General features: G+C 39.2%; 2 protein-coding genes across 2 annotated transcripts in view; both read right to left on the reverse strand.

Moving 5' to 3' along the window:
- Positions 1-7,888, reverse strand: part of cdk17 (cyclin dependent kinase 17) — a 44,829-nt gene extending 36,941 nt beyond the window's left edge. The window contains exon 1 of the mRNA XM_060890058.1: positions 7,588-7,888. The gene's annotated coding sequence lies outside the window, so the exon portion shown is untranslated. The remainder of the gene's footprint in view (positions 1-7,587) is intronic.
- A 950-nt stretch (positions 7,889-8,838) lies between these two features.
- Positions 8,839-10,161, reverse strand: LOC132859048 (uncharacterized). The gene is made up of 3 exons (XM_060889614.1): positions 10,025-10,161; positions 9,452-9,746; positions 8,839-9,366 (listed from the first exon to the last, which is right to left on the reverse strand). The coding sequence occupies exons 1-3, from the start codon at positions 10,078-10,080 to the stop codon at positions 9,046-9,048; spliced, it is 672 nt and encodes a 223-aa protein (XP_060745597.1). The 5' UTR covers positions 10,081-10,161; the 3' UTR covers positions 8,839-9,045.
- Between the last annotated feature and the right edge of the window lie 252 nt (positions 10,162-10,413).

A 10,413-nucleotide genomic window follows, 5' to 3' on the forward strand; every position in this document is an offset into this window, starting at 1 on the left:
CTACACAGGATAAATTTGGAAATTTGGCCGTGTTGTACCAAGTTAACATTTTACAACTTAATGCCCAGTAATCATGCCACTTGCTCATAATTCTGAATCTAAAGCAGATAAGCTGTATCATATAAAATGCATATCTGCTTTAGCCCTGGGTGCCCATGACCCTGTCACAGGTACACCGGTTGTCCTTCCACACACCTCTTTTGGTAGGTACTAACAACTGCACACAAGAACACGCCACAAGACCAGAAACTTTGGAGATGCTCTGACCCAGTTGTCGAGCAATCACAATCTGAGCCATGTCAAAGTCGCTCAGATCCTTACGCTTGCTCATCCTGCTTCCAAAGCATCAATTTCATCACCTGACTTCACTTGCTGTCTAATATCTCACCACTTGACATTTTCCACTGTTACAGTGTAGTCAATGTTATTCAGGTGAATATCAATGATTATTTAAGCAACAGGAGATTTTATTTACAGTAAACAATATTGTATATTGCAAAGTTTCTTCGCCATTTCAAGAAATACATAAAACCGATGGTAAATTTTCATCATCTTTAAATGTTGCTGAGCACTTTGTGTATTTTAGTGCTAATTACCCCACTGTATAATAGTGGAGACTTGAAAAATGGCAGATCTTATTGTGAACAGTACACCGGTTTGGACAGTTGGCCTCAAAGTGTTAATGCTCAGCAGTCTTCAAATGACAAGCTGCACTCTTGATACCCTCACCCCAAGGCCAACTTGATGATTTTGCATTCATGAAGAAGTGCAAGACAACGTACCAGGCCTCAGGTGAGATAGAAATCAGTACAAACCTTAAGCAAGAATACTGAATCTGTTAAAACCTGAACTGTATATAGAGGTCAACTCACAGATTATATGCCTTTCATTATAGATGTGCAGTGCAATGGCAAGCACATGCAACTATCGGTATGTGAAAGCTTTCTGCTTCAACACAGCATGTCTCAAATCAGTGCCACTAGGAATCAGCCACTAGGAATTGGAACTATATTCAGCTCCAGCACAGAGCACAAAAAAGAAAAGCACAAGGGTGACTGGTTGCTTTCAGACACCCGCCTTTAAGATGGCTGATAAGCACAAGAACACTGCTGCTCAAAAGGCGGATGAATTCCTGCTATTGATGAGGCTGGCCGGAGGGCTGAGAGAGAGGGAAGTGGGAAAGGTTTAAACCAGGCGAACCGTGTTCCCCTGGAAACTCACACCCTCATGTGAACAAGGCTCGAGTGTGCATGTGTGTCTCCATATTGGACCAGCCTGAAAAGAGAAGGAAAGACAAATGGATGCGGATGGCTGAAGTTGGCATTTGAGGCAAAGAACAAGAGACAGAGAGGGAGGGATTGGGTTCAGAAATGGTGTCCCTTCGCAACACTAACAGTTTGTTGATGGCAAAACTGTGTAGAACAGAAGATCTCAAATTTGTAGCCAGACATCTCTTCTGGAGTAACAGAATTTTGCCTTATGGTCATAGATTTAATTTTAAGGAGAACAAGGCAAACAAATATGATTGTATTTATAAACACTTGAATTAATAATGGATAGTCAATTACCATTAATTTTCCATTCCTGAACTTTCCAGTACTAGATTTAAAACACTGTGCATCATTAACATCATTTTAAAAATTCCACTTACACTGAATTTAGGTCAAGCTGGTTGTTTGTAGACAAGTTTTAGCTGAACCTCTTTCCTTTCAAGCAACTACTCAGTTAAGCTTACAACTGTAATAGCTAAATAACACCCATGATAGCACCGATACTAGTCTAGAACAATTTCTGCCACCATAAAGTGATTTAAAAATGCAATAGTATCAGATCCAATGAAAACACATCACAGGCCCCTGGCGTACCCAAACCCCCCGTTGAGAGCTATGGCTGTAGAGCAATAAAGCTTATCATGATTATCATTTAGTTATAGAGATTGTTTCTTTGGAAAACTGTTTGGGAGACAGATGGTTGTTTATGAAGACACACACACAGTCCATTTCAGCAAAGAAAAAATATCTGCGATGCTCCTGTTGCCTAGCAGGGATAGAAAGAATGTAAACAATGTGCATGAAGTGGCAATGAGCTCATTCCACTGTGTAAACTACCCCCCCCCCCAAACACAGACACACACACACACACACCCCAAAAAACCAGCCAGTTCAGCATCAGTGTGTGTCTGTATGCCTAAATATTTTTGATTCAATGAAAAAGTTAATGTAAAGTAGCTTTGTAGCCATATTCAAATGTGCAAACTAAATGCAGGCTATACTTTGGTCTTTGGTCTCTACACATTCAATGGCACCCCCACATATATGAAGACACGGCATGGAAAACAGGCGGACCTGGCAGTGTCACCTATGGTGGAGTTGAGTTTGGGAGCTGTGTACAGCAGGGGGACAGAGAGGCAGTGTGTGACCAAGAAATAGGCACTGGATGGCACTGTGGCGATTGTGTGTGCAAAATGTGGACGTAGGCCGACTCTCAGCGGCAATATACAAAGGAATAATTCACAACCTACAGGGGTGGGTAGGGGGTGGACCAAGGATGGGTTAACTCACACACACAAACACACACAAACTGCAGTCCAGTTTGACTGGGGCTAATGTTTAAATTATATGACCAGAAAATATAACGGAAATTAGTAAGTATGTCTGTATGGTGTCATACATGAGTGACATTAGCCAGGTTTGAACAAAAATAAGACAGAAACATGATTCGAACTCGATTTGAACAATATTCTTATTGGTAGCCCAACACCTCAACGACTAGGCTACACACACACACACACAAAATATATATACAAAATGTATATAAATCTACAAAATTGTGTACACAGTGTTATTAATCATACATATACTGCAAGTTTATATGTTACCTTTTTTTTTTACGTGTTAATTTCCTTTCTCGTTATAGGCTGTTTATTCTATGAGAGCACTTAGGGTAATCGCAAACACACACGTTTAATAAAAACTCCCAGCAGGACACGAACGATAAAGGAAAGGCTTACACACACGATACCCAGGATCAGGCTGGCAATATTTACATGAAAAGAGTTCTACCAAATATTTGCAAAGTCCCTGTTAATTCGTAACTTGCACATGCACATTAAGTGTGCACAAGGCCCAAGAAAGTAATCACAGATTTAAGTTCTCTGCAGTTTTAAAATTAGGTTCACTTCAACTCAAAAAATCTGAGGCTTTGCTAAATTTCTAACACATTCTCAGCAATGTTTAAATTGCTTACGCTAAACTTGACGAGGAAGAGTTATAGGTTTAGATTCGGACACAACACCAAACATCTACCTAAAGTTCACGTGTCTGCATATCAGGTGTAAATTAGGAACTTTGCTAATAATGTAAAATGAGTCATCAGTCTAATTAAGTCACACAGACATAATGCGTTATCTGACAGAATCAGTGAGAAAATAGTGGTTTCTAATCTCATTCAAAAAAAAGTCAAGCCGACTTCCTGTGAGGTGAGAGCATTTCTACTTACAGAGACACGTGACCCATGTCTACTTAAAGCACAAGTAGGTCATGATGGCTGAATCACTCAGGCAGCAATGGGAACAGTAAAATGGTGTATATTTACTGATCACGAATGATATTGTAAGACACCAGCACAAAAGAAGTACCACCTGGTTGACAGTCCACTACTAGAGCTTGCAAGGACATGGAAACATTTCTTGAATAGCAACAGCATTTTATACAATTCATCTGTTATGTGTCATACAAGTTAAATGCATAGTTCAGTGTAACGCTACAAGGCATTCTGCACAGCTAAGCAGGATACTCGTATGAGTATGAGTGTGCATGTCGACATGTGTGTGTAGGTGTCGGAGTGTGAGAGAGGAAATGTTGTCATTGGCAACTGGAGTTTCCTACGAGGCAGACTACTGAAAGGAGCTCAGGCTACTGAAAGGAGCTCAGGTGCATAAATAAGTTAGAAGCCTGTTTAGCCATATGAAACTAACAAGACGTGTGCAAAGTTTTTTTGCAAACAGTTATTTAAATCAGCAAAAAAATCTTTATAAAAACACTCTACCCACTTTTGTATGTGAATATTATGTTATGTGTTACTATTATTTTTAAAGTATCTCAAAAGAAAAACAGAAAGCTTCAGCTTTGGACCAACTGGAGCTACTGGAAAACTCCAGTCTATTATCGACTAATGTATTCCTAATTATTTTGAAAATTAGATAAAACTCCTTGAAACCTGCTTTGGTATGATGTCCTTCATCTTTTTTTCTGGCTCATCTTCAGACCATTATTACTGTGGAACAAGTTTAGATTAAATCACATTATACAACTACATATTTCAAATACTGAATGAAACCAGGAACAGCCATTAAAGTGAATAAAATATTTTCTGCTCTCTTCTTATAAGGGGCACATTCTAGTTTGTGGTTAACAAATCTGCCGTGGACAGAGAGTGGGGTTAAAAGTTTCTGGTGTATTCGATCAAAGTTTACAACGCTATCAATACAAGGAAGAGTTTCACATAAGCTGCCTTTTTTTAGCCACAGGATTATTTCTAAAGCATTCCAAACTAACAAACTAACAGCCCACTTGTTCAGATTTAATAGAATATTTTGGGGTAATAAAGAAAACATGTGATGTAATCTCACATCATGATCATTTTTGGTGGTGATCTGGTGTCTGAATTCATAAAATATGGATTTCATTACTTAGGAAGGTTAACAGGCTATATTCAAAATGAACAATGGAGTGTGTGTGTGTGTCTGTGAGAGAGAGAGAGAGAGAGAGAGAGAGACACCACCTGCTTGCCAACATATGTGACAAGCTAATGGTCCATACTGTCAGCTCCTTGAGAGCGAGCAATTGAGAGACAGATAGCTTGAGTATCAGTACCTAGCACCTACTGACCTTCTGTTAGCTGCTCTGCCTAGCAGCTCAGGTTACCCAGGGTATGCTTGTCTTTACCCTGCTCACTGTCACAAATAAACACACAGCTAAAAGAAAACAATGCTAATCAATGTGTGACTGATAGACAAGCCCTTCTGACCCAACTCTCACCTTTCCTCTGCTTTTAGAGCATTTTTGGTCATCCCTGGACTTTGTTACATAAAAAGTCATGCACAGGGGGTTTATGCACTTTAGTGAACTTGAGGACTATGCCCCCAGATCTGAGAGGCGAGGTCAGGCCCTAGACTGTGCATGTACCAAATAGCAATATTCTTAAAGAAATTGGAGAAGGTGCCCATAAAGGTGCTTTATACTGACTCCATTGTGCTATTGGCAAATGTGCTAGAGAGAGAGACATGATTGGATGAGATGGATATGAAAAGTGTGCCGGGGTCTGAAGAGGAAATAGTGCGGTTCATGGAACAGTGGACCAGCTGATTACTCTCCCCTAGTTTTGTGAGAGACTGTTGAGAATATGCTAATCCAATCTACAGTACATGCCTACAGGCCTATGATGGACATCTGTTACAGGAGGTGCTGTAAAGGTGTCTGGTCACTAAATATGCAATCTGATGTCTGAGTGGAGCGAGATTTGCATATTCCTGTTTTTTGCAATTGAGTTTGTACTTTTGGTCCTAGTAAAGTAAAGTTGCATGGATGCTACTCAAGCACCTCCAAGTCTGAGGCCATGGATCTCTTCTAAAAAAGCTGTACCACTTCTGGTGAAGGAGTTGAAGAGCCCCACTGTCCCACCACAAGTCTCTGGAATATTATTTTGGAAAAAAGTCCAAAGTCAACAAACGGATTAGGTATTTAGGTTGTGACTACAGGCAGTAGAAACCAGTTCCTCCACATGGTTGCTATGCTTACTTTTTGTGAAAAAGTGATATGCAATTCAAGCAAGCCTCTGATTAAAGTCATTGCTATTCTGAATGAAGAGAAGCCAGCAGAGGCAGTTGAGGCACCTTTAAAAGGATGCCCAGTGGCTGGCTCTCACTAAAGCAACATCAGTCACATCTCATTGGAAGAAGGCCCAGTGGTTGAAAAATTTATGTTTAAGATTTGGCTTGTGAACTCCTTGGGATTTCCAGTGATGGAGAAGTCTGGGCTGCCCTTCAGAGGCAGCTTCCACTGTGACTCCCACCAGAAAATATCAAAAGGAAAATAAACTATAACAAACGGCATGCATCACAAAATCTAAATGTTACACACAAAATACAACCACATTTAAAAACTAATGGCGTTTAGTGATTTTTGGTCAATATATCTTCTAAAAAGGAATAGTAAAAGTAAACTGCGCTGCTTGGTCTCTTCCCTTCCCTGTGCTCTGAACCAGAAATAAAGTCAAACGTTTATGTCAGAACAATAGAATAATTAAACCATTAAAGCGCTTGTATTAAGAAAAAAGTTGGCATGGATAATTGAGTGTTACATGCAGTATATAATCAAATACGATAAAGAAAATACAAAACACTCTGGAGCAACAAAAGACACTGAAAATGTCTACAGCTTTTCTGCAACAAAGATATCATCTACTTATCACTCATCACCAGCTGCCCAAAACTGGAGCACACGTACATACATCTCACACGTCCCGGTTTCCTGACATGCTCATTCCTCCTTCTACAAATTAAGACAATAACTCTAGTCCCTTCACCGTGTGGGTCACATTACAGAATACTGGAGGACTCTGAGGCATGAGTGCACACAAACACCTCCGTAAAGTAACATCACACACCTCTTGATTTGGGTCATTTGTGCACCAGCTGCATGCCAGGCTGTTGAATGCACCCTCATTTCCATCTGAAGAGCCACAGAGAAAGAAAAAATTCCCTGGCCAGCAGCCCAATTTGACACCAGCAAGCAGTCAGAAATTCTCTCTCTCTCTCTCTCTCTGACACACACAGACACACAACATTGCTGAACACGTTCATCCATATCCAATATTCTAATTTACACAGTTAAAAGCGTAGCATGTCCTGAAACCAAGCATCCACATTGATGTGCATCAGTGTTTGTCTATGCATCATTGGCATTGCACACCACCTGTCAATCAACAAAATGAGCAGCACAGGCTGCATAAACACAACTCAGCATGCTATATACCATCCAGGGCACTTTGCTGTAAAGTGACATTTACTCTTCCCCTTAATTGCTTTCCAGTGCATCTGGATGCAGTCATAAAGTAGGCCTGAAACTTGTTATTAAGGGACTATCCTTGAGAATGAAAAGACCACAGTGGAAGAAGAAAAAAAAATAAATATGATAAGGTTGCCATGAAAAAGGAAAATAACCCTGACCCTAATTCAGTGCTATACACGATCACATGTCTCAGTACAGACTCCATAGCTTTAATTATGACGACGGAATTTAAAAGCCAAACGAATAAAGACCTTTTTTGTGTAAACAGCGTTCATACTGCTGATAATCCACCAGAGCAACAAAATAAACCCAGAGGAACGTGACAGAGGCGTCGTACAGAAGAAGCTTGTGCTGTTTCTAAGTAATATAGTGTTTAAATGGACGAGACTAAAGCTAACGAGATGAAAGCTCTAGCTGTGCTACAGTGTAACACAGTGGCTTCACGTTACACAGTACACAGGCTGGGCATAACAACAGGAAACACTAGGGAGAAAAAATAACAGAATAAAACACTTACCAGAAATAAAAAGAGCCGCTTAGACCAGAGTACCAGCCTTCGGCTTCTTCTTCCTCGCAGGCCGGATGCCGTCTTTTCTCTACACGCTTCTCCTCGGGTGTTGTTGATTATCGCGGTTTTTGGGGACCTTTTGCTGTCTCAAGGCTTAAACCTAGTCACGGGATATGAAGCTCAAAACCCAAACGATTCCGTCTGTGATTCCGTCAAACTCAGGTGTGTTTTTAATGGGTTTCGCTTGAACTCCGACAGATACTGACACAGGTCGGAGCGGGTTACTGCCGTCTCTACTGACGCCTCCGCCTAGTGAGGCGACATGGGAGGAAGAGGAAAAGCTTGTCTTTATTATTAACGCCAGTTAAACGGATAAAGAGCACCACCTACAGGACGAGATGTGTATTACAACAGTGGAAATGTGTTCGGCTAAATTGTTAAACTCTAAATTGCGCCCTCTGTTGAACATATTTGAGTACATAGACATGTTCTTGGCTTCATTCATTCATTCATTCATTCATCCATTCATTCATTCGTTTATTTGTTCATTCATTCGTAGGTTTCATTCTTTAAAAATTCATATTTCTTTTTCTTTTTTTTTTAAACCTAAACTTGGGGGCGCTATAACTTTAAAAATGAAACCATTCACTTCCTATTAACTGTGGCACTAGAACAAATATTTTAACTAATTTCTTATGCTTCATCAAAGTTAAGGATCCTGTCTGGGAACTTATGAAATCCCCCTGTCAGCCATTTTGTGTTTTGTTCATCTCGTTTGACAAAACTACATTTCACCATCTACTCCTAGAGTTATGTCACAATGAGGATTTGTATATCTCTTCTTTGGACCATTTAAGACTTGTAAAATGATAGATGCCAGGTTGAACAATATGGCCACAAGTGCATCCACAAACTTATCCTTGAAGGTGCCACCCTTACGTTTAAACACCCTTACGTCCATGTACTTAGTTGTCTACCTGATGGCCCTGAGGTGCTTGGCCCCTTGATTTCTGCTTGTAGCTATATTTGATTATAGGTGTATATTTTATCAGATTAATTAGAACTTCAATCTGATTAGAAAGCATATGTTTAAAACTAACATACTCATTTAGACATTGGAACAATTCAAAGTAGCCTGTTCACCTACGTGTTTTTTAAACTAGAATTTTTTAACCCAGAAAACCTTGAGGAAACCCTTGTGTCACTGCAAGCACAAGCACAGAAAGCACACAACAACTCCACAGGTTTATTAAGGCATACTATGAGGTGATTTTATTATTATTTGATTATATTTATTACACAAAAATTGCATTTTAAAATTAATGGTGGGCTTGAAAAACATGCAGGCTAGTGCTATTTTTGTTAATTACACTGTTAATTAAACATATTAACAGGGTCATTTTAAATAAAACAACAAGTCTGTTACCTGAGAAAAGATAAGCCTGCCAAATTTACTATATGATCAACTTAGGAAGTGGCAAAGAAGTCATGCTCATTCTGCATTTGCCTCCGGAACAGGGCAGTAGCATTGCTGATTTGTTCTTTTGTGGTTAGATATTTGTTCAGTAAAGCTTTGTAATGCTTTTCAGGATGGCCACCCATATTGTCTGCTTTCCATGTGTAGTAGACATTGGTTTTAGGTATGTCCGTATTGTTAGCCAGCCACACCCACAGCCTGGTGCAGGGCAGAAGAGCTACAGCAAAGTAGATAGGGTCTTTCGTCATTGTCGCTCTGTAAGAATCCAGATATTTCACCATGGCTGGTGTTGGTTTGATAGAAGGTGTACCCTGTAGTCAGAGACATGGTGTGAAGTTTAAAACAAATAGAGACATCATGTACATAAAGTAGGTTTCACAACATTTCCACTCTTACCTTAAAGAAATACTGGAGAAGTAACGTGTCCAAAAAACTCTTGTAACTTTTGTATCTTCCTATCAAGAAGTCACTAATGTCCTTGGGTTTTTTAACCTTCTTGCTCATCGTCTTTAGCATATCAGTAACCTGTACCAAGTAGTTGATGTCCTGCAAGGTGAAATTAACGTAGCGCTCAGCTTGCAGGCTGTTGTTTTGCATTTGCTGCATGAAGTCAACATGGAGTGTCTTGTCTGCAATGTCTATGCTCTTAGTCCAGAGATCCTCATAGGCATCCTGCTGCTTGGATGCCAAACTGTAGGTGCAACAGTGCAGGTAAATAATATCAATAAGTGCTAGTCATTTGCAAAATATTATGCTTTAGATATTTTTGTTAGTATAATTAACTCCAGACTCCTCACTTCCGAATAAAAATATTAACCTCAAACAGTTAATGAATAATTCAGTATAGAATAAATTAAGTAAATCAATTCATCATTCATTCATCATTAATTTCATTATACGATTTTAAGAGTATAAATATCTATGCATTTGCAGAATTTTAAAATATGATCTTTTAAAAATCAATATTACCTCAAAGAGAAAAGAAAAACTACAAATAAAACTGCAGTAGGCATCATTGTTTTCATTACTGTGACAGAAATGATCCACCTTCAGCAGCGCTTTCTTTAATAAAGCATACTGATTTGGAAATATTAGTGACGCAGGATTAGATTGGAGTTTTTTATACGTCATGAGAAAAGTATAAATTTCCAGTATTTGTAACACTTTTAACAGTTAAGGAAGACAAAGGAAAGTGGAGTAATTAAAATGTCCTGTAAGACTAAAGTTGTAGCAAAAGTTATGACCTTTAGCAATGGCTCTAAAACTAACCATTCTTATCTTGTCATACAGTATGAGACTTTAAAATGATAATATTTATCATTTATCATTTTTAATTCAGCGGCAACCCGTTTATAAGT

Source organism: Tachysurus vachellii, chromosome 16 (genome assembly GCF_030014155.1).
Source record: "Tachysurus vachellii isolate PV-2020 chromosome 16, HZAU_Pvac_v1, whole genome shotgun sequence".
Taxonomy (NCBI): domain Eukaryota; kingdom Metazoa; phylum Chordata; class Actinopteri; order Siluriformes; family Bagridae; genus Tachysurus; species Tachysurus vachellii.